The sequence below is a fragment of the Callospermophilus lateralis genome, chromosome 6 (genome assembly GCF_048772815.1).
Source record: "Callospermophilus lateralis isolate mCalLat2 chromosome 6, mCalLat2.hap1, whole genome shotgun sequence".
NCBI lineage: Eukaryota > Metazoa > Chordata > Mammalia > Rodentia > Sciuridae > Callospermophilus > Callospermophilus lateralis.
Window position 1 is genome coordinate 112,022,146 of NC_135310.1, and position 25,510 is coordinate 112,047,655.

At 37.9% G+C, this 25,510-nt stretch overlaps 1 protein-coding gene across 4 annotated transcripts in view; it reads right to left on the reverse strand.

The window, feature by feature from the left end:
• Bicral (BICRA like chromatin remodeling complex associated protein) overlaps window positions 1-25,510 on the reverse strand; it is an 80,128-nt gene that overhangs the window by 35,049 nt on the left and 19,569 nt on the right. For 2 of the 4 annotated variants that reach the window (XM_076858723.1, XM_076858722.1), the window contains exons 1-5: window positions 17,793-17,814; window positions 7,938-7,983; window positions 7,139-7,187; window positions 6,983-7,051; window positions 2,459-4,138 (exon numbers count right to left, since the gene is read on the reverse strand). In XM_076858723.1, coding sequence (XP_076714838.1) covers window positions 2,459-4,138; window positions 6,983-7,051; window positions 7,139-7,187; window positions 7,938-7,983; window positions 17,793-17,799 — 1,851 coding nt within the window. In that variant the 5' untranslated portion in view covers window positions 17,800-17,814. Of the gene's footprint in view, window positions 1-2,458; window positions 4,139-6,982; window positions 7,052-7,138; window positions 7,188-7,937; window positions 7,984-17,792; window positions 17,815-22,841; window positions 22,896-25,510 lie in introns of those variants that run through there. The other 2 variants (XM_076858725.1, XM_076858724.1) reach the window with 2 other exon arrangements.

Here is a 25,510-nt window from a genome sequence, read left to right on the forward strand (position 1 = left end):
TAACTCTGCCTATCCAAAAGCAAGGTACATCTTTCCATCTTCTAAGGTCTTCTTTGATTTCTTTCTTTAGAGTTCTGTAGTTTTCATTGTATAGATCTTTCACCTCTTTCATTAAGTTGATTCTTAAGTATTTTTTTTTTTTTGAGCTATTGCAAATGGGGTAGTTTTCCTCATTTCCCTCTCAGAGGATTTTTCACTGTATACAGAAATGCCTTTGATTTATGGGTGTTGATTTTATATCCTGCTACTTTGCTGAATTCATTTACTAGTTCTAGAAGTTTTCTGGTGGAACTTTTTAATTCTGATCAAAATCCCAATGGCATTCCCCATAGAAATAGAAAAAGCAATCATGAAATTCATCTGGAAAAATAAGAGACCCAGAATAGCTAAACCAATCCATAGCAGGAAGAGTGAAGCGGTGGCATCACTATACCAGACCTTAAACTATACTACAGAGCAATAGTAACAAAAACAGCATGGTATTGGCACCAAAACAGACTGGTAGATGGATGATACAGAATAGAGGACACAGAGACTAACCCACAAAATTACAATTATCTTATATTAGATAAAGGTGACAAAAACATGCATTGGAGAAAAGATAGCCTTCAACAAATGGTGCTAGGAAAACTGGAAATCCATATGCAACAAAATGAAATTAAACCCCTATCTTTCACCATGCACAAAACTCAACTCAAAGTGGATCAAGAACCTAGGAATTAAACCAGAGATTCTGCGTCTAATAGAAGAAAAAGTAGGCCCTAATCTTTATCCTGTGGGATTACGCCCCAACTTCCTTAATAAGACCCCTATAGCACAAGAATTAAAACCAAGAATCAATAAATGGGATGGATTCAAAGTATAAAGTTTCTTCTCAGCAAAAGAAACAATCTGTGAAGTGAACAGAAAGCCTACATCTTGGGAGCAAATTTTTACCCCTCACACATCAGATACAGCACTAATCTCTAGGGTATATAAAGAACTCAAAAAGCTAAGCACCAAGAAAACAAATAATCCAGTTAATAAATGGGCCAAGGACCTGAACAGACACTTCTCAGAAGAGGATATACAATCAATCAAGAAATATATGAAAAAATGATCATCATCTCTAGCAATTAAGGAAATGCAAATCAAAACTACTCTAAGATACCATCTCACTCCAGTCAGAATGGCAGCTATTATGAAGACAAACAATAATAAGTGTTGGCAAGGATGTGGGGGAAAAGGCATACTCATACATTGCTGGTGGGACTGCAAATTGGTGAAGCCAATATGGAAAGCAGTATGGAGATTCCTTGGAAACTGGGAATGGAACCACCATTTGACCCAGCTATCCCTCTCCTCGTACTATATTCAAAGGACTTAAAACCAGCATATTACAGGGACACAGCCACATCAATGTTTATAGCAGAACTATTGGGAACTATTGGGATTGGCTTACTTCACTTATCATTATCTTCTCCAATGCCATCCATTTACCTGCAAATGCCATGATTTTATTCTCTTTTACTGCTGAATAATATCCATTCATTATATATAAAATTCTTGAAATTTCTGAATGTGGAAGAGAAAGGCAGTGGAAATGGAGAACTGAGGAGGGTAGAAGTGGAGTATAGAAAAGGGCCTCCCAGCTGGGAAGGAAAGGAGCTGGAAATACAGAGTATGCTCCAAATGAGTGGGAAATGAAAGCAGAGGAGTAAAAGGGTCAGTTAATGACAATGAAGGACTGAAGCTGATGATCAGTCCCTTTTAAGAAACTAATCCTTGTGTGGTGTCACCAATTACCATAGTAATTTACCTGCACAATGGCATGGTAAGAGCAGGCTCAGGTACCTGGTCAAATGAGAATGCCCAGATTCTCTCCCTCTAAGTGCTTCCCTCTAGTGTGGGGCCACTGTTGAGTCCTACTGAATCCCTGAGCCTTTCTGGTTGGCATCCAAGAAGCAGCTAAAACATTCTACCTAGTTCATTGTCAAAGACTGAGTGGCCTGCTATGTGATATATATAAATAATCTAAAATAATCTTTCTTCTTAAATGCCCATAATGCATTTCATCAAGTACGTACAAATATAAATACTGGCCCCTGCTGAGTACTTCTATCTACCAAGACTATGCAAATGCTTTGTGGGGATTATCTTATTGAATCCTGCCAATAACACCATGGGATGGTAAAGTGGTTATATACCCATTTCACTGAAGAAGAAAGTTAATTAACTGACTCCACATCAGAAAATCTAGATTCAGATGCCAGAGTCTGTCTCCAGAAACTCTAAACCAAAATGTTATGCTGGATAAAATATTTTAATCATGAAGATAAAACACAATTGATCATAAACCGAGCATTTTAAGTTAACAAATTGGGAGCCTAAGATAAAAATTATATTTGAGTATGCATTCTATTCTTTCATTCTATAATCTGTCAGACATTTATTTGAAGAAAAAAAAAAAAAGCATTACCTGACAGAAGAACTGTTGCTGGGTTCCTGTTCCAGGTGTGTTACTGAAGGTGCTGGTAGATTTGGAAGAAGAAACTGGAAGACGATGAGACACGCTGACTGGTATTGGAGTCCTGTTTGGCTGGGTCAGCGGGTCTCCCGTAAAGTTTGATCCTGATGCACCAGATTGAACCACAGACCCAAGGCTAGGATGGGCAGTGTTGCCTGAACTAACAGCAGGGAACCGACTAGGTCCTGACATGCTTGTTGCAGAGGGCATGGTAGTGAAGCCTGGTCTTCCTTGGGAAACGCTGCTCTGCCCAGGTGACAGGTGTAATACAGTTGGTGACGCTTGCTGCAAGGGCATCTGCCCACCAACAATCTGAGGAGAGGCATGATTGACTATCACTGGACTTCCAGAGGTGGCGAATGTCTGCCCCGACACTAACTGGACGGCAGTATTCTGGTTGTTTATCATCTGTCCAGAATATGGTTGGTTGGTCCTGAGCATGTTAGAAGAATTCCTATTCAACATGACATGCTCCGAGGCCACTTGGCCAGAAATGAGCTGAGAAGGTTGAGTCTGAAGAAGTTGCCCATTAATGGTCTGGACATGGTGTACCGAGTTGGAACTGACGGAAAGGCTTGTAGGTATGAGGAACTGACTTTGGGGTGTATGAGGCTGGCCCATGGGGGAATGAATAACGATACTACCCCCAGTGCTGCTCACTGCCTGTGAGGTGACGGGCTTTCTTGTGTTCTGTTGGTTGACAATGTTCACAGACATGTGTGGACCAACTACTGAGCCCTGGGGTGAGCTTGCAGAGGCAAAAGAGATCCCTTGTTGTACATGATGCTGCTGAATTCCCAAATTGTTCACATTGTATGTATTTTGCTGACCCATCTGGATAGGCTTTGGCTGTATATTAATTGGGACTTTATTTGAGTTTGGTGCAAGACCCCTTTGTATGATGATGTTATGCACAGGTAAAGATGTTTGAAAATTTGTGCTGTTAAATGGAACGGTAACAGGCTGTGCTACTGGACTGGAACTGGAGTTCCCAAACAAAGAGTTGCCATTAGGAGTCTGTCTATGAACCAGAAGCCCTCCACTCACATTTGATGGGGCTTGCTGTCCACTGCCCTTTAATATAATTTGAGATCCATCTAGATTATTAATAGTCATCATGGAAGGTTGATTACCAAATGACCCAATTAATTGTATTTGACCAGAACCACTAATCTGACTGCTATTTGACAAATGCTGGCTGGGAACACTGATCCCCACGTGTTGCATAAAGCCATGTTGCACACCTACTGTATTGCTTGCAAATGATGCACCAACAGGCACGTGAGTCACCCCTATAGGCTGCAGCGTCTGACCTGAGTAATTAGAAACATTAGAAGCCTGAGTAAAGGATGCTGATGAAGAAGGATGAAGCTGAGCTTGTGCAAACTGTTGGCTTGAACCTATACTGGCATCTAAATATGCCTCTTCTGCCAATGTCTGTTCAGTGATATTAGCCTCCTGCAAGGATTTCTGAAGAATGTCAAAAGGTTGGTCCTCACTGAGATCAGGAAGAGGAGAAGACTCAAGTTCATCTTCAAGAAACTGAAGGCTACTTGAAAGTGGCAGTCCATCACTGGGCCCTTCTCCAAGCTGGTTGCTTACACCTTTGAGGGATGATTTAGGATCAGCATTCTGAAAAAATAAGAAGGTATTATATGGCATATCCAGCCTTTGAAAGAAATGTACAAAAATTAATCTCACTTTTGAATACAAATAAAGCATAACAATCTATTTTTCAGGTACAAGTCTTTAAACTACTCACTTTGTTTTCTAAACACTGTAAGTCTATACTTTCATTGCTCTGGTAAATTATTTTGTAAGGAACAGATAAACAACATGAGTGCTGAATAATACCTGTAGTTCAGCTCCATGATTTTGAGATACTGACATAGACTTTAGTTATTTTTATTTTTATTTTTTGGAGCTGGGGATAGAACCCAGGCCTTGTGCATGCTAAGTACATGCTCTACCACTGAGCTACACTCCAAGCACCTAAGATTTTATTTTTTTAAAGTGGCTTCCAGGGGCTGGGGTGTGGCTCAGTGGTAGAGCGTTTATCTAGCATGTGTGAGGCACTAGGTTCAATTCTCAGCACCACATATAAATAAAATGGCTTCCAGTCCAAGGGAGTGGGACTCAAATCTAGAGTTGTTATGTATTAGGAGACAGTTTTTCTTTCTAGTCCTTTGTACCCCAGAAGTCCAAGTGAAGGATGTTATTCTACAAGGGGTCTACAAGGTGTGCCAGCAAGAACAGTCCAGATAAAACAAGGTTCTAACAAAATGAGTGAATGGTCATTGATTTTTTTTTTTTTTTTCCTCCTTGGTGGTACTGGTGATTGAACCCAGAGGCATTCTTCTACTGAACTGCATCCCTGACACTTTTTAAATTTTTGTTGATATAGGTTTGTGAAGGCTATCCTCAAACTTGTAATCCTTCTACCTTAGCCTCCTGAGCAGCTGGGATTAAAAGGTATGCACCATACCTAGCCATTTAATTTCTTCAAAGTAATCAACATATTAACATGTTTTTAAAACCACTAATGTTTTTAACAACATTTCTTTAAATTAACAACGACAACAACAAAAAAACCTAAAAAAAAAAAAAAAAAAAAACCTGAGAAAACTCCACTTAAGTGTTCTTTTTAAAAGTAAAACATTTTATTGGGGCTGGGGTTGTGGCTCAGTGGTAGAGCATGTGTGAGGCCCTGGGTTCGATTCTCAGCATCGCATTTAAATAAATGACTAAAAATCCATCAACATCTAAAAAAAAAATGTTTAAAAAAAAGTAAAACATTTTATTCAAGTAAAACATTTACTAAGCTCACTTGTAGGTTAGTTTCTGTCCTCAAGGAGCTATTAGGAAATAGGCATTTCAACTAGAGATAATAGCACAGGGTAAGAAGAGAACTGAACACAGTGATAAATAAGACACACTCCACTGTCTAGTAGTCTTTTATGGAACATGCCAAATATTGTAAAAGGAAATAATAAAGAAGCAACAACAGTCATTTAAAATAAAGTGAAGACAATATGGGTGTACACACTACTGAACCTTACACTTGAAAATAGGTAAGATTTTTTTTTTGGTACCAGGGATTGAACCCAGAGGTACTTAACCACTGAGCCACATCTCCAGCCAATTTTTTTTTGTATTTTATTTAGAGACAGGGTCTTGCTGAGTTGCTTAGGACCTCACTAAGTTGCTAAGGCAAGCTTTGAACTTACAATTTTCCTGCCTCAGCCTTCCGAGCCACTGGGATTACAGGTACATGCCTTTGTACCCGGCAAGATGTTTTTGTTTTGCTTTTTATAGTGCTGGGGATCAAACCTAGGCCTCATGTATGTTAGGCAAGTGCTCTTCAACTAAGCTATGTCATGCCTAGCACCAAGATGACAAATTCTGTTGTATGTATTTACTACAATTAGAGAGAGAGAGAGAGATTGAAAAAGAAAGGGGGGGTGTAAAGAGAAAAGTTAAAAGTATTCAAGAATGAGTATGCCAATTTGCCTTAAACTAAGGTGGTGTTAGGTGCTAAATTATGAGAAGACCTAGATAGAAAAGCTGACTGATTCATTTCACATCCAATTAACAATTGAAATAGGACTAACATATCCACCAAGTCAGGTGGACATCATCTTTGGACTTGGAGAATCATTTGAAAGGAAGTGGAGAAAGCAAGAAAATTTCTGGGTTTGGTGGCACATGTCCATAATCCCAGCTACTCGGGAGGTTGAGGTAGGAGGATCACAAATTTGAGGCCAGCCTACAATACTATACATATAACTATACATATAACTATGTATAGTACAAACATGGTAATCTTTTTTTTTTTTTTTTAATGGTGTTGGGGATTAAACCACTGAGCTACACTACATCCTCTGTCCTTATTAGGTTAGGATTAGGGTTAGGGTTAGGGTTAGGGTTAGGGTTAAAATTTTTGAGACAGGGTCTTGCTAAGTTGCAGAGGCTGGCCTTGAATTTATGACTCTCTTGCCTCAGCCTCCTGAGTTGCTGGGATTATAGGCATGTATCACCAATGCCTGGCTCATATACCTTGTCATCTGTGACTAAAAGTAAAAAATATGTCAACATAATTCAATAGATTTTCTTCCCACATAAATTACAAAAGACAAAGATTCTGATCATGATACAAAGACTATTAAAAACTTCAATTAATGGTGCCTGCCTATAGTCCCAGCTACTCACAAGGCTGAGGAAGGAGGATGACTTGAGACCAGGAGTTTGAGACCAGCCTGGGCAACACAGTGAGACCTCTGTCTCAAACAAAAACAAACAGGGGCTGGGGATGTAGCTCAGTAGTATTTTCCTACAATGTATAAGAGTTTGATCACCAGCACCACAAAAAAACAGACAAAAAAGCCCCCCACACACACCCAACAAATAAATCTTCAATTCACAAGGCATCCTTGAGACAAAAGTACTTGAGCGTTACATTTTGTTTCCAATACTCACAGTAGAGTTGGCGAAAATCGAATTTGAATTGGCTGCAGAATATCCTGCATTAGTCAAGTCATCATTACTCTGCAAAGAGGAAATTCAATAAAGAAATTGCTTCAACTGTGAGAAGGAACAGATTTTTATGTCTATGATGTTCTAGGTAATACTTACAGATTTATTACTAGGTCCATGTAGAAAATAGTTCAATGCTTGTGGGTCTCTAGAAAAGAAAGAAAGAAAGAGGGGAACAACAAATAAACAATTACCTTCACTTAATTTAAATATAATGAGTATATAGCTATATATTTACTAGGGCAAAAAGAAAATGACATTAGCCTGAGAAAATCTCCTTATTTTAAGGCCATTTTCTTAGAAATTCTTTGTTTTGTTTGTTTATTGGCACCAGGAATTGGACCCTAGGGTGCTTTACCATTGAGCTACATCTGCAGCTCTTTTTACTTCTTCTTCTTTTTTTTTTTTTTTTTTTTTTTGAGACACTAAGTTGCTGAAGCTCTTGCTAAATTGCCAAAGCTGGCCTTGAAGTTGCAATCCTCCTGCCTCAGCCTTTTGCATTGCTGGGATTAAAGGTGTGTGACAACAGTCCTGGCTAATTTTTTTTATTTACGTTGTTCCAGTTCCAATTATCATTCCTTTCTGCCTCCTAGAATTTTCTTTTCTTTTTTATAGTACTGGGGATCGAACCCTGGGACCTGTGCATGCTCAACATGCGCTCTACCATTGAGCTACACCTGCAGCCTTTCCTCCTGGGATTTGTTAAAAAAAAAGTTTAGTAAGCAATTACTAAATTATAACCCCCATGTTGATATATCTCTTTCTCTTCCTGCTATAACTATGATGATCATTTAATTTTTACTAAAAAATTGAGCAGGTTTCAATATTCTTTTAGGCTGTTTTTGTTCAGTAAATGCCACACATTTAATTCATCCTGAGTTTAAAATAAGCACCTTACCCAATAAGATCAAGGAGACACGAGTCATCATCATCATCCATGACAACTGTAAAGACAGGAAGAGGAAAGCATGTTTCAGTCAAGCAGATTGAAAAGCCAGTGGTATCAGTGCAATGCAAGAACATACCTTACGCTTTTTTAGATAAATAACTGTGTATTTCATGAGATAGCCCTCTAATTGCTTATTAGTAATGAGATTTAAATTTTTTTTGTGGTCTCTGGACATGGTGGTGCATACCTGTAGTACCATCTACTTGGGAGACTGAGGCAGGAGGATCACTTGAGCCCAGGAGATTGAGCCCAGAAATTTGAGGTCAGCCTGTGTAACACAGCAAGACCATATCTCAAAATAAATAAATAAAAATAGTAAGTAAAATAAAATTATGTGGCCATTCAAGAAAATATTGTTTCAATTGTGTTTATTGAAAACAAACCCTCAACTTATAAGTCAAGAAAGATTGGGAAAAAAACAAACATAGTTGGCAGCAACTTCTCCCTCATGCAAATTCCCCAAAGGGACTATAAACGAAGAACAGTTCATTTCCTCAAATGTAGAATGAACAGGAGAGAAATAGCATTTTTGTTTTAGAAAAGACCTCATAGATACAGAAGTTTTTCATTTGGTGACTGGATGTTTCTAAACATGGAGAGCAATCTGGATTTCTTGCCATATTTTGGCTATCTTTAGGAATAAAAAAAGTAGGTTCTCTGCATTTTAAGACAGAAGAGGAGGCCCTCTGGCCGCAGGCTTTGCTATGGGCTCTGGCCTGCAAGGCTGGGGTTCTTCCCCCTGCAGAGGCACTGCCACTGTTTGATTCCAAACAATCCATATCCCAATACTAGAATGTTTGAAGTAGAAAATCTTAACCAGAAGTTCAACCCCACTCCAGGATCTGACTCCCTCTCTCCCCCACCAGCGGCAGCTTCAGGCTCAGCCAGCACAACGACTGTGCTCTGGCTGAAACCATAACAACTGTACAAATTCCAAGAGCAGTTCTCTCCCGAGATCTAGTCAACTTACACTAGTGATCCGACACCTGGCAACACTGCTTCGCACCCATTTTGAACCATGCGTGGAATAATTTACATCACGGAATGCCAGGGCCAAGGGTTCTGGAGCAGTTGGAAAGGGCAGTTGTGAACGGCAGTTGGACGGAGGAATGAAATCCTGAAGAGATGCCCAGAAGAGGGACACGCCCGAAGAAGGCAGAAGAGATAGTCTCTACTAAATGTTTTTTTCACTGTTGAAATTGCCATCTCCTCTCCAGTTCCCCCCAATTTGCCATTCTGTCAGTCACAAGGCCAAACAAATACAAAATTCATTCCTGTCACATGGAAGGGCACTCAGGAAGAGTCTGGAAGGGTAAGTCCTCCCAATGTGGAACCTTCCCATTGGTGGATGAATCTGTGCAGTTGTTGGGTGATCTGGGTGATTACAATCCATCTGAGATAGAACGAAGTGGAGAGCAGAAATGATGGGTGAGAAAGGAAGAAGAAAAAGTGGGAAAAGTTTGCCAAAAGGTGACATCTATAGCTGAAACTAAGAAGAGCAGCCAGCTAAGTGAAATCTGCCTTTAGGACCCAGACCGAGTTACTCACAGGCATGCTGGCATGAATGTACTAGTACAGTGTGAGTTTTGAGCAGTGAATTGGGACTGGAAGGGAAATCAGGAAAGCTATCATCAAATGGATATAGAAAAATCTGTGTGAAGGGCTCCCCTTAAATCCTGAAGATATTTACTGTGGTAGAACCATGTTAGCTAGAGTTTAGTATTACTATCCCAGGGGCCTGCTCTGCAGACATCACAATCGCATGGAATAAATCAGTCAATTGTGATGTCTAGTTAAACCTATAAAGTGGATATTATTTCTTTACTTCATCGTGAACATTAAAAAGGAGTTCTAGTGTATCCTTCCTAAGTTTATTTTTTTTAATGTCTGGGCTGGGGATTTAGTTTAGCAGTATGACACATCTGAACATGTGGGAGGCCCTGGGGTTTGATCCCCAGCTCCATAAAAAATAAACAAGCAAATAAAATACCTAAAACAAGCAAATAAAATACCTAACAGTCTCTGATACAAACTAATTAATTAAAAAAAATAAGTAAAAAAAGAGCCTACACCAAAGAAAATCACTTATACAACTCTTTCAGCTTTCCTCCCTACTTGGTGCCCTTTCCCTATTTCTGATACTCCGAGAAAGGAGGTCAGCAAAGGCCAGAGGCGTCACTGCCACGAGGACTTGCAAGCGTACAGAATGTTTGCTGTGCCAAAATTCAAAGTGAAAGCTACTCCTTAAATAATCTAAATAAAATAATTTTATAATATTGGATTAAATTAAAGCCACATGCATCATTCTCTATCAAACCAAGGAGGCTGCTCAAACACTTGACTTAAAAGAGCCTCCCTGAGGATATCCAGCCTATGAGTGTATTGGGGACCCTACCAGGCAGGCGGCCTCCTCAGTCCCCTGCAGATAGAACTCTTAAGAGTCTTCACAGTCAAGGGCACCCTGAGAATTCTACTTTTTAAAGGACCACACTCTTTTCTGGCTTTAAACAGTTTCAAATTACAGGAGATGGACCTTACCCCTGCATCCCTGGCTTTAAATTGTGCCGAAATGCAGTTTAATCCTTTCCCCAGAATGATATATGGCTCATTAAAGTAAATTATAAAATTTGACTACAATTCTAGCCGGGTTCAGTGGTGTATGCCTATAATCCCAGCAGCTTGGGAGGCTGAGAAAGGAGGATCATGAGTTCAAAGCCAGCCTCAGCAAAAGTGAGGCGTTAAGCAACTCAATGAGACCCCGTCTCTAAATAAAATCCAATGAGCTGGGGATGTGGCTCAGTGGTCGAGTGCCCTTGAGTTCAATCCTAGGTATCACCAAAAAAAAAAGAAAAAAGAAAAAAAAAAAAAAGACTACAATTCTAAAATGGGAAGACAATTCCAGGATCAGACTAAAAAAGGAGGAGTTTTTTTGGATTCTCACTCAATTCTAAATTCTAATTAAGGCTCTATTTTTTTTTTTTCATTCAAGTAATAAGCCTGGAGTCACTGGATAGATGTATGACACCAGGTGAGTTTTCTACAGCTGTGTGAAAGATGGTCCTTGTCCAAGGCGAGACTCCCTAGATCAATGGTTGGAAACTATTTCTTGGCAACAGCTATCACCAAGCCACAGTCACTCAGAAACAGCAGCTCTTGACAGCAAGGTTTGTCAGGGAGGGAAGGGGAACTAGGTCACCCCGCAAGTTCAGAATCACTACCATGGACACTAGAAACATCCTTGAATATATTAAAACTAACATTTAAAATTATTCTTAATAGAATCAATAAATATCTTGAATAATAGCTTTTAATCAAGAGGATACAGTGTAAAAGTGATGTTTCAAAACAGTGGAGAAATGGCAATCATATGGAAAATATGTGGACCCATACCTCACCTTACCCAAAAATAAATTCCAAATGGATCTAAGAGTTAAATGAGGGAGTGAGAAGCTTAAAGTCCTTAAATGACACATGGGAGAATTAAAGAAAAAAATCCTGGCACAGGGAAGTCCAAGTATGTCACATAATACAGAAGTCACAAAAAATTGACAAATTTCATGCCAAACATTTTAAAATTCTGCACAATAGTCTGGCATAGTGATGCATACCTGCAATCCCAGTGACTTGGAAGGCTGAGGCAGAAGGATTGCAAGTTCAAGGCCAGCCTCTGCAACTTAGTGAGACCCAGTCTCAAAATTTAAAAATATAGGGGGCTGGGGTATAGCTCAGTGGCAGAGCACTTCTGGATTCAATCCCCAGAACTGCAAAAACAAAACAAAGCAAAACAAAGAATACTCTGTATCAGCCTTTTTTTTTTTTTAAGCTGGGGATTGAACACAAGAGTGCTTTACCACTGAACTATATCCCCGGTTGTTTCTTTTTAATATTTATTTTTTAGTTGTAGTTGGACACAATACCTTTATCTTATTTATTTATTTTTATGTGGTGCTGAGGATAGAACCCAGGGCCTTGCATGTGCTAGGCAAGCACTCTACTGCTGAGTCACAACACCAGCACCCCCCCACACCTCCCCCCACCCCATTCTTTTTATTTTAAGACAGGTTCTCACTAAGTTGCTGAGTGTCTCACTATGTTGCTAAGGCTGACATCAAACTTGCAATCCTCCTGTTCAGTCTCCCAAGTCATTGGGATTACAGGTATACACCAATGTGCATGGTTACATCCGCTTCGTAAGGAAATATCTTAAAAACAATTTGATTTTCGTTAGGGTCAGGAAGAATATCAAAGAGTTCTCACACAGAGATATGAAAAAAATGACTATTTAAATTATTTTCACATGAAGGAAAGCTCTAGTAACAAGAAACCTATTGGTATCAGGAAGATGTATTTCAGCAAAGCCAGCTGAGCTCTGGTTCTTTAAGATGCTCTAAGATAGTGGCAATGGGAAAAAACTAAGCTTGACTTTTGAGAGCCAGAAAACAGGATTTCAAATCCTTCACAAACTGAACTTTGGCATGTGAGCACTAGTTTAGTGTTTTCTTGACTTCTTATTCTTCCAAAAATATGGCATACTGAAGATGATGGCCAAGAAACTGAAATTTTAAAAGGCTATCAAGGACTTACTAAAGTATGAAAAATGACTGACATTTTCTTTATCTGAATTAATTATAGTATAGCATCAGTACATGACATAATTTCCCAGTCACTTACAAATCCACCTCTAAAAGGTGTTCAAGGGTAGCACAGAATCACATTGGGACTTTAAGGAATCATGAACTAGGAATGATTGCAGTCTTCAGAATGTTTTTTTCGAGCTATAGTCATTTTTATTTTTATTCACATACATACCATTTCTAGTGTTCTTTATTTCTTTGAGTAAACTCAGGTTTCATCTGGCATTATTTTCCTTCTCCTAAAGTATTTTCTTTATTATTATTATTATCATTATTATTTTGGACTGGAAATTGAACTTGGGGGTACTTGACTACTGTGCCACATCCCCAGTCCTATTTTGTATTTTATTTAGAGACAGAGTCTCACTGAGTTGCTTAGCAACTCACCATTGCTGAGGCTGGCTTTGAACTCTCAATTCTCCTGCCTCAGCCTCCTGAGGTTCTTTTTTTTTTTTTTTTTTTAATTATTTATTTTTTGGTGTAGATGGACACAACACAATGCATTTTATTTTTATGTGGTGCTGAGGATCAAACCCGGGTCCCGCCCATGCTAGGCAAGCGCTCTACCGCTGAGCACAATCCCAGCCCAGCCCCCTCCTGAGGTTCTTTTTATTTTTATAACAGGTCTTCTAGTGATAAATACTTTTTACTAGAGATTGAATCCAGCAGTGTTTTACTACTGAGCTACATCTCCAGTTACCTGCCACCTTATTTTTTTGGAGACAGTGTTTTGCTAATATTGGCTTTGAACTTGCAATCCTTCTCCCTCAGCCTCCCAAATAACTGAGAATACAGATATGTGCCACCATGCCCAGCACTTTCATGTCTTTAAAAAGTATTTATTATGCCTTAAAAAACAAATAGTTATTTTTTGCAGTGATGAGGATTAAACCCAGGGCCTCACACACGGTAGGCAAGTATTCTGCCACAGAGTTACATCCCAACTCAATTATTATTATTATTTTATTTTATTTTACAGTCCTAGGGACTGAACCCAGGGATACTCTACTACTGATCTACATCCCCAGCCTTTTTTTTTTTTCAAAAAAAAATTATTTTATATCTGTATTGACATTTAGAAAAAAATAAATACCCCAGCCCTTCTTATTTTTTTATTTGAAGACAGTGTTTCACTCAGTTGCCAAGGCTGGCTTCCAATTTGCAATTACCCTGCCTGAGCTACCACTCACTGGGATTATAGAAGTGCACCACTATGTCTGGCTCCTACCTTTATCTTTGAAATATATTTTCATTGGGCATATTGTTCAAGATTAGAGCCCCCCGCGTTTTTAAAGGTATTGCTGCATTGTTACTCATTATTTCCAAAGAGAAATCTGTTTTCTTTCTTTGTTTCTTTTATTCATAATATCTTTTCCATTTGAATTCTGTAATTTTATCTTTACCACTAGTTTTAGGCTATATGATTATAATATGCCTTGATATAGTTTTCTTCATACTTTTGTGCTTGGGGTTCATTAGGCATATAGGATGCAGGTTTCCAGTTTTCCTTCAATTTAGAAAAATCTCAGTTATAATGTTTTCAAATATTTTATGCTCTTCCCTCTCCTTCTGAGAACCCAATTATAAGTGCATTATTAGGCTGCTAATTGGTGTGCGTGTGTATTTCTTTTTTGGGGGTAGGGAGGTTTCAGTCTTTTTATCTCTCTGGTTTTCATTTGGATAGACTCTATTGCTGTATCTTAAAGCTTACTTGTATTCTTCTCTTCTGTAGAGTCTAATTTGCTTTTAATTGGTAATCCCGCCAGTGTGTTATTTTCAAACACTATTTTCTTCTCTAGAGTTCAATTTAGGTCTTTTTTATATCTTTCATGTCTTCATTTAATATGCCCTATGTTTCCTTATCACTATTTTGCATAAGCTGAAAAAGGTTAACATTTTAATGCTTCCTCTGTCATTGTTGGGCCTTTATTCATTTTTTTCCCACTCTTTATTATGAGTGATATTTTTCTGGTCATTTTTCATTGGATGCCAGACATTTCCTTCTTTTGGGGTGTGTATATGTGTAGGGAGAATGGGGTCTTGCTAAGTTTGCCCAAGCTGGCCTCAAACTTCTAGGCTCAAGTGATTCTCCTGCCTCAGTCTCCAGACTGAGGTATGCACCATCACACCTCATTGGCCATTTGATAAGTGTGATCCTAGGGATTGAGCCGAGGGATACTACCACTAAGCTACAACCCTACCCCTTTTATTTTTTATTTTGAGACAGATTCTCACTAGGTTGTCCAGGCTGGCCTAAAACTTGTATGATCCTCCTGACTCAGCCTCCCAACTCACTGGAATTACAGGTGTGGGCCACCACACCCAGCTACGGTTTGATTCTTTTAAACTTTGTCAATCTTCAGTAGAGGGTCAATTTTGCCCTGTACTGAGGCAGTATCCTTCTGGTTACTCCACTTGATGTCCCATGAATTACAAGGAGCTTTGCACACTTATAGGTGGGAACAAACTTTTGTACGAGTTCCAAGTCTTCTTTCCTCTAATCCTTTCAGGTGGTCCTTTTCTAGGACTTGGTAGTTTCCTCATACACATGGACTGATCAATTATCTTGAGGAAGGTGTGTAGGTTTCAAGAGTGTTCTCTTTGTGCACCTCTCTTCTCGCCCCACCTGTGAACTTTAGCCATTTTCACCTTCCAGCTTTATTAGCTCAACTAAGTAAGACTGCCAGACTCCATCTGGGTCGACTCCCTCTGCTATGACCTTCCAGTGGGCAGGGACACTGATATAGCTCATGTTGTTTGTTTTCTTTTGGTGTGTGTATGTGTGTGGGGAGATGGGTGAAGAGTCATTATTCAGTGCTGCCTGATATCCAATGTCTAACCCCTACTATTTCATATATTTTGTTCAAATGTAAATTATTCCACCATAGCCTTACAAGAATTAATTCTAAGTTTTTGTTTCAATTAAGAGTTCATCAGTACGACTTACAGGGTTAAAGTGCCCTATAAGAGGAAGAAGAGAAAGGGAGAAGGAAGAGCAGAAATTTAAATTGTTTGTTCAATTTTCTCCTGTGCTTCCTTTTGTTTTCTACACTGAAGAACAGCTTAGAAAATGGGAGAGCCTGCTTCTTTATTTGTCTTTAATCAAGTTTAGGGAGTATAAAGAATATCAGTACCTTGCACATATTATATGCAAGGTACTATGATAGGGACTGGGGATATCAAGTGAATGTTACATAAAATATAATAATAAGCAGGACAAGATGGCGCCCCATGTAATCCCAGCTACTCAGGAGGCTGAGATAGGAGAAGATCTCACAAGTTTGAGGCCAACCTGGGCAACCCAGTGAGACCCTGTCTCAAAAGAAAAAACATAAAGGACTGGAGCTATAGTTCAGTGGTAGATTATTCCCTGGGTTCAATCCCCAACACACACACACAAACACACACACACACACACACACACACACACACACACATACAGAGTAATAACAAATGTAAATACCCTGAACATCAGAAAAGCAAGGCTGAAAAGTGAACTAATGAGACTAAGTGTGGTGGCCCACACCTCTAAGCCTAGTGGCTCAGAAGGCTAAGGCAGGAGGATTGTGAGTTCAAGGTCAGCCTCAGCAACTTAGTGAGGTCCTAAGTAACTTAGCAAGACCCTGTCTCTAAATAAAATATAAAAAGGGCTGGGGGGCTGAGGATGTGGCTCAAGCAGTAGCGCGCTTGCCTGGCATGCGTGGGGCCTGGGTTCGATCCTCAGTACCACATACAAAGATGTTGTGTCCGCCAAGAACTAAAAAATAAAATATTAAAAATTTCTCTCTCTCTCCTCTCTCTCTCTCTCTCTAAAAAAAAAAAAAAAAAAAAAAAAAAAAAAGATTCTTTAAAAAAAAAAAAAAAAAAGGGCTGGGGATGTGACTCAGTGGTTAAGTGTCCTGGGTTCAATCCCTGATAACAAAAAAAAAAAAAAAAAAAAATGAACTAACGTATGTAGACAATTTTCCAAGGAGTGTCATGATCAAAAAAATTTGTCACGAATAACCATTTACTCAGGCTAAGTAATTATTTATGTCATTCAGGATATAAAGTACTGTTATCTTATTCCTTTTACCAGGGTGTAATTGTTCTGGGCTGTTAAATTTTATAATTCTAAGACCTCAATTTCTGGCATGGTTTCTGCTTATAAGAGAACTTACTCTTTTGGAAGAAGGATGTGAAAAAAATTTATCACACCTGCAAAGTGAGAAGTGATAGAAATTTTTGCAGGGGTTCCCAAGCTTCTTCAGGTAAACTTGATTAAAAATAGAAGTAAAAAGCTGGCTCCTCTTTCCTAAGCTGTTCTTCAGGGTAGAAAACAAAGGAGGCACAGGAGAAAACTGTACGATTTAAATGTCTGTCCTCCTTCCTCCTCCTTTTTGCTTTTCTTCCCTCTTACAGGGTACATTGAGTCTATATAATTCAGGCTGTTGAACTCATTAAATTGTTCTTATTTCTTAAAGTGATTTCAAAAAAATTAAAATGATTATAAGGTCATGATAGAATAATTGGGACTACTTTTATCTTCTTACATTATATTCTTTAAAAAAGATTAACAATTGGATAAAAGATTAACAATTGGATAAATTTTATGAAACAATGGGCTTTAGACACTGAATATCAGGCAGCATAGAAGAGTACTTTTTGTGAAATAAATGACCTTGTGCTAGAAGAAAACATGACTATTTTCCTGATTGTATTGATTTGCAATAAAAAGAAGGTATCAAAAGCAACATGACTGGTTCTGAGTTTTTCAGTTATTTTTCAACAAAAAACTTCATTTGTTTTGTCACCAAGGGTTTCTAGTAGCAAAGGGAAGGTAGGAAAGACGAAGAAAAATTACTAGGAGAAAAATTCAGCTATTAAAAACTTCCCTCAAAGTCAGAAAAGATGACTATTAATGTACTAAAACCTTGATGCATCTCAAGAAATGCAAAATTTGAAGACCTTTAAACTTTTGGGGTTTTTTCCTTTTTAATTGGTGCATCTTAATTATACAGAATAATGGGCTTAATTGTGGCATATTTATACATGCATATAACATAACTTGATCAATTTCAGTCTCTAATAAATACCTCCCCGCTTTAAACTTTAATTCCAACTTAGAATGATGTGAGTAGAAATGCGCCTGAATGGGCTGGGGATGTGGCTCAAGTGGTAGTGCGCTCACCTGGCATGCGTGCAGCCCGGGTTCGATCCTCAGCACCACATACAAACAAAGATGTTGTGTCCGCCGATAACTAAAAAATAAATATTAAAAATTCTCTCTCTCTCTCTCCCTCTCTCTCTCTCTCTCTAAAGAAAAAAAAAGAAAAAAAATAAATGTGCCTAATATCAAGCATTCCAGTTGGCAAACACAATGGGCTGTAATGTGGGGCAGCACAGCAACAATGCTAGAGGTCTGGGGACAAAATCTGCCAAGGCTTCACAGAGGCTAGGGACATGGGGGAAATGATGAATTTGGAAGTCTTAGGAGTTGTTTTAGATGAACACTTGTGATTAACAAGCCCCAACCTCTTGGGGCCCCTTTATTCCCATCTCTAAATGAAGTTAATAGACCACATTAGTAAATTTTAAACTTTGTTCCCAGGGCCTAGGATTCTTTGAGGCATCCAGGAGCTGTTCTGGAAGCCTACAAAGGTTGTTGGTGGAGGCACTCTGACACCTCACTTGTAATCATACATATCCTTCAACTGAGTGGTTAAACTCTTACTTAACTGGAAGAAAAAAGTTTGAAAACCATTTAAGTTCTTCAGCATCTAGGACCACCAGAACTCAATGGTTTGCAAGGAATGGACTAACAACAGTGATTAACTAAAAATGGAAACACAGGAATCCATGAAATTCAAGAATTTATTATTATTTCAGCAAGAGAATAATAATAAATATAGGGCCCAAACCTAATTAAGATAAATTCCAGCCAGGTATGGTGGGCATGTCTGTAATTCCAGCAACTTGGAAAGCAGAGGCAGGAGGATTGCAAGTTCAAAGCCAGCCTCCGCGTCTTGGCAAGGCCCTAAGCAACTTGGTGAGTCCCGGTCTCAAAAATAGAAAAGTCTGGGGATGTGGCTCAATAGTTAAGCACCCCTGGGTTCATTCTACTGTACAAAAGAAAAGAAAGAAGATAAACTCACTCCAACATAGTACTAATGATCTTGAGTTTAATGACTATAAGAATCATTAACCACACAAATCATTGTTTCTCAAACTCTGGTGTCTGAGGAAATAATCTTAGGTGCCCTAAGTTATGTTTGAGAAACAACAGATTCTAAAATTATCTAGAAATACACATGCTAAAAAACTTTAGGGCTGGGGTTGTGGCTCAGTGGTAGAGCGCTTGCTTAGCATATGTGAATCACTGGGTTCGATTCTCAGCACTACTATAAATAAAATAAAGGTCCATTGACTAAAATAAATAAATAAACTTTGGAGCCGATAAAAATTCTGCTTAAGGGACTAAGTTGTGCCTTAGTGGCAGAGTGCTTGCCTAGCACATGTGAGGCACTGGGTTCGATCCTCAGCACCACATAAAAATAAATATACAAAATAAAGATATTGTGTCGGTGTACAATTAAAAAGTAAAATAAATTCTGCTTAACATGTTTGCTAGACTACTCAAAACATACATATATATATATATATATATATATATATATATATATATATATATTTATTTATTTATTTTAAATTTTGATCTTTTAAAAACTTTGTGATGCTGGGAATTGAATCCAGGGTCTTGTACATGCTAAGCAAGTGTCCTATCTTTGAGCTACACCTCAGTTCCTCAAAATTTTGAAAGTCACTAAGAATCTACTGACAGAAGATCTGTGTACACATCTTCTGACTGATGCAAAGATGGCCCTGGAGTGAACATATTTCAACCGCTAATTCTGTACCAGTTTGGGTGGAGGGGTGGCCTCAACTCTCAATGAAGGAGGGTATCAAAAGAAACTATTGGTTGAATCTCAAGTCTTGAGTGGATCTGGATATACATTTAAGATGGTTCAAGAGATACAAAACTGAAAGTTCTAAAGCCCTCAGCATTGCAGAATGCTTTTTACTGCCCACTCTCCCATACCACACAGCTGAGAGTGGAAAGAACTGAGCAAAGCTCGATTATAACAGATTAAAACACTGACTTCAAATATTACTAATAGAACTGACTTCAAATATTACTAATAGAAAGCCAGGCACAGTGGTGCACACCTGTAATCCCAGCTACTCAAGAAGCTGAGGCAGGAAGATCTTGAGTTCAAAACCAGCCTCAGCAACTTAGCAAGATTCTAAGTGACTTCACAAGAATCTGTTTCAAAATAAAATTTTAAAAAAGGGCTAAGGATATGGCTTATTGGTTAAGTGTCCCTGGGTTCAATCTCCAGTACCAAAACAAAACAAATATTACTAATAGACTATCATCTAGACATTAACAGTTAAAAACAATATTATAGTGCTATACTCATAAGCAGGAATCTTGTCATATTCATCTTTATGTCCTCAGTAAATAACATATAAACAGGTACAATAAATTCTGAACAAATATCTAGGGCTTAAATGTAGGCCAGCTGCATTTTATGTAGTGTGTGCTCCCAAAGACTTCATGTAACTAGACTCATATAATTCTAATTCTGACACAAAAATGTACAAATTGTTTTTTAAAAATATTTTTTTTAGTTGTAGATGGACACAACACCTTTATTTTTATGTGGTACTAAGGATCAAACCCAGTACCTCACACGTGCAAGGCGCGCGCCCTACCACTTAGTCATAACCCCAGCCCCCCGAAACATATGATTTCTTACAATCTTTTGGCATTGAAATGTTGCAATTTCTGATGAATTGTAAGTATATTACATTCTGCTAATGTTTTTAGATGTAATAATGAAGTTGGGTTTATATTTTTAATAAGAACCTTTATCTTTTAGAGATCCACACTGAAATAGGTATAAATGAAAAAACATAATGGTTGAGATTTGTTTCAAGATAATAGATACAGGAGTTGATTATTAAAAACATGGAATCCTGGGCTGGGGTTGTAGCTCAATGGTTGAGTGCTTACCTCGCATGCGTGAGGCACTGGGTTCGATTCTCAGCACCACATAAAAAAATAAATAAACAAAGATAGTGTCCATCTACAACTAAAAAAATGTTAAAAACAAAATAAAACAAAACATAAAATCCTGTCTACCCCCAAACCCATTCCTTGGATATTTTGATTTACCAGGAATGTGAAGTTATTCGTTACCCTTGGGAAAATTTCAGGCAAATTAGGAAACCTGTCCTAAGTGGAATAGAGTCAGGTGGGACCTGCCAACAAGAACCTCTGGTTGGCTCAGAAATACAAATTGAGGCTCCACCTCTCCAAACTCAAGCTTGGGCATCTGACTGAAGAAGATGCTGTGGTTGAAATCTTATTTGGGATGTGTTGTCCTAGACTACCTTCAGGATTGTTCTCTTTTCACCCTTTCCCACTAATAATCCCTCTGTTTCTCCTTTTTCCTCTTTACTATATTTACATTAGAACCTTAGCTCCACCAGGTTGAAGTTTATGTCTATTTACTGATGAATGTTGGCCAAGAACAGTACCTGACATAAAATTGAAGCTCAGTGAACATTTTTAAAAATGAGCTTATCACCCTTTCCAAGGTGGACCACAAAATGGCAAACCTGCCACAAAATCAGCCATGCCAGGGAGAGTGTGCTTATTCCCTTTTCCTTGAAACCTACTTCAGTTTTTCAAGAACATATGTATTTTCTTTGGAGACCAGATTATTCCTATGGGAGAACAAGTAAAGAATGTGTAATGGAGGGCTGGGTTGTAGCTCAGCAGTAGAGTGCTTGCCTTGCATGTGGAAGGCACTGGGTTTGATCCTCAGCACCCCATAAAAATAAAATAAAGGTATTGTGTCCACCTAAAAGAATATTTAGAAAAAACTAAAAGAATATTAAAAAAAAAAAAGTGTGGAATGGAGCAAATTATTCCCCACTATTCCCTACACTGGTCAATGCCACCCACCTAGCCCCTAGACACAAGGCATTATTTCTAGTAACTGCCCTTGCCCAGGTGATAATTTCCATATCTAAAATGTTCTTCCTCTTATTCTACACCTACCGAAATTCCAACTATTATTCCAACCCAGCCTGAAGCCCACCTCTGTGAGTTCTTCTCAGATGGGCTATCTTTAGAATTCTAAACAAGAATGCCAAAAGCAACAATGATGTCTTTGAACACTGCTTAGATCCTGCTTTGCAGTAACATCTTTTTGTTTTTTGGGGGTTTCTTTTCGGTACTGGGTATTGAACGAAGGAGTGCTTTACCACTTTCCCATCCCTTTTTATTTATTTTGAGACAGGGTCTTGCTAAGTTGCTCAGAGCCTTGCCAACTTGCTGAGGCTGGCTTTGAACTTGTGATCCTCCTTCCTCAGCCTCCCAAGCTACAGGGATTATAGGCTTTTGCTACTGTGCCCAGTTTATCTTTGTTATCATGCCTTTCTTCCAACTAAGGCAGAGCCCAAATTTAAATAAATACATCATCAAGTGTTATGAGAGTACTTACGGGAGCAATAATATTTCCCATCTCAAAGCCAGGCAACTTTTAGTCTCTATGGTATTTTGCATCTGCAAATTGAATACACTGGCCTCTTACAGTAAGTCTTCATTTTGTGCCTCTTTCCAGCCCACTGTCCCTATAAGGAATCCTTGGCTTGGCCACCTTGATAGAATATTTATCATTTTAAACAATTCTTTGTACTTGTCCTTCTACTTAGAAGATAAAAGACCTTCCCACATGTCTCCTAGTGGTCAAGTGACAATACCTACTTATTCTTTAAGGCCTGGAGTAAAATGATATTGTCCTTCTGTAGCTTTTTTTTTTTTTTAACTTCCCAAACAAAATTAATTGCTCTCTTAACTGCATCCCTAGAGCATGCCTGACACACCAGCAAGGCCTGACACAGATGAAAATGCTTGTTTTTCTGATTCCCCCATCAGTTTACAAGTTCCATGAAAGCTAGGTCAGTTTTGCTTCATCTCTGTGCAATACTTGATATGTACGTGACCACTAAATGTTTATTCTTTTGAATTGCTTTCATAAGATTTTGGTCTCCAAAGGACTAACTTTATCAAGGGTAATGTCAGTTGCTTTTCATTTAGTTTCTAAGAATATTCAGCTAGGAGACATATTACAGATTTTTTACATATGTAACGCCTAATGCTGCTCACCATTTCACAGTTCCACATTGGCTTATTCTGGATTCTTATTGTCTAACAGGATCCTTGTCGTGTAAGAAAAGCCATGAGGAGCCACAGATTTCCCATCTCTGCTCCCGATCAGAGAGTCCAACTCTTTCAAGTATAAGGAAATAATAATTTTGTAAGATCCACAGGACAAAAGATAAGATAAACCATTTAATACTTAATAAACCACCTGAAAACAGGGATTTTATATACTGAACATAATTATAATTCATTTAAGTTACCAAGTGTTTAGCATAGTAATTTATTAATAATAGTTATGTTCATTAAAATGTTTAGAAGTAAATATCTAAGTTGAAGAATATCTGACACAGCCATATATGGCTTTTTGAGGGCACCAACATTAGATGTTAAAAAGAAATACACAACTTTATAGGAAAAAAAAAACAGATGTCCCAACAAAAATATTTTTATAGTTTCTTTATTGTGTCTTCTAAGAAATAGAGGGCATTTTAATGACTATGTTTAAAAACAATACATGGAAAATTATTGAGAAATGATACAAAAAAATGTTACTATCCCAATTTCATTTTTGCTTTTTGCAATTGGACCTTGCTTTGTTGCTCATGCTGGACTTGAACGTGTGAACTTAAGCAATCCTCCCAGCCTCCCAAGTAGCAGGGACTACAGGTGTACCCCACTGTAACCAGCTGATTTCCTTTAAATGTTAAGCAAAATTAAGCTGAAACTATTTTTATGATAATTCATAATTCTTTGGTACACAGAATGTCAATTCTTCACTTATAATATCAAATTTCTATTAAAGAATTTTTGTATTATACTTCCAAATAGAAGTTGAATTCCTGTCTTAATCATTGATTGCCACATTAATTATTTTTTTCCAAGAATTAACCAGGGCTGAGGCTGTGGTTCAATGGTAGCACACTTGCCTGGCATGTGTGAGGCACTGGGTTTGATTCTCAGTACCATATATAAATAAATAAAAACTAAAGGTCTATCAACAACTTAAAAAAAAATTAACCAGTTAAGAGAATCACTTCTCAATGATAAGCTGACTTAAGCCACAAAAGTCAACAGTATGCCAATACTGAAACTAGCCATTCATAAAGATGAGTCTGCTCATGTATCAACCAATAGCACACTAGTAAAAATTTTAGAAATAAAAATAAATAAGTACAACAGCAAACTTAACTTTTATCTTCAAATGACCTGAATACTAAAGAGCTGCTTTGACACTTTTCTGATTTCTAGGTTTATTCAGAAAAATGATATATTTTATTCAATGAAATGGAGATTTATCTAAGTCATTTATTTATTTATTTTGGTACCAGGGATTGAACTCAGGGGTACTTAACACTGAACCACATCCCAGCCCTATTTTGTATTTTATTTAGAGACAAGGTCTCACTGAGTTGCTTAGTGCCTCGAAGTTGCTAAGCCTGGCTTTGAACTAATGATTTTCCTGTCTCAGCCTCCCAAGCCACTGGGAATACAGGCGTGCGCCACCGCACACAGCTAGAATATATTTTGACATACTGTACACAAATGGAACACAACTTCTCATTCCTCTGGCTGTACATAGTTCAGTGTAATCATATACGCATATAATGTCTGTCTCTAAAAGGGATTAATTTATTTACTTATTATAGAGAATTTTTTTTTTGGCAGTTCTGGGGATTGATTGAACCCAGAGACGCTTTGCCACTGAGCTATATCCCTTTTTAAATTTTTTTATTTTGAGACAGAGTTCAGCTTAATAGCCCAGGCTGACTTAAAATTTGTGATCTTCTTGCCTCAGCTTCCCCTAGTCGCTGGGATCACAGGCATGTCTACTGTGCCTGGCTAGAGAACATTTTAAATGAAGCAAAAGCCATAATGCTACCAATGTGACCTTTTCTACTTATAAAAGGGAAAACTTATTTGCATTTCTACCCCATAGTCACAAATTAACTGAAATACAGTACTGTAAAAATTAAATGATTAAAATAAAAACTGCTAATCTTTCTCTACCATTGCTCAGTGTATTTTATATGTGGCATTGTCCCCATATATGAAAATGTTTTTAAAATGTTTGGAAATGATAGTAATTATAAATATACGTATATTTTTTCTAGTGTTATTATCAGGGGTCTAGTTAAAGTAATTATGCAAACTCTTGACTCTACTGTTCTGTCAATGAGTAACATTCAAAATATTTTGGTTTTGCAGCATGTTTCAAGAAAAATGAGTCCTTTGGAAACAACCAACAATGTAAACAAACAAAATTCCATTTGCAAAGGCAGTGACATTATCAAGGAGGAGATGCTGGGGATTCCCAGACTCAAAAGCCAGACTCAAAAGGAGGATCTGTGATAAAATCAACTTTTTAAGGAGGAAAAATAAGAAGACTGTTTTTTAAGCTTAAAAATGATTTAACAAAGAATATAAACCAATACATAAAGTAGACTGCTACTGTAAGCAAAGATTTCACAATAGGTTTCTACAAAGATTTTAAAGATACTGAATTATTTCTCAAAACTCTCTTTTCGAGACAGACTATCTATTGTAAACATCTTTTATAAACTCTCATAAATGTTATGTGAGCTGGAATTTGTTTTTGTGGTTATTGCTACCAAAAGACCATAAGGTAACAGAGTTTTAGCTGGAGAAGATGAAAAAATTTTAGAAAAAGATGA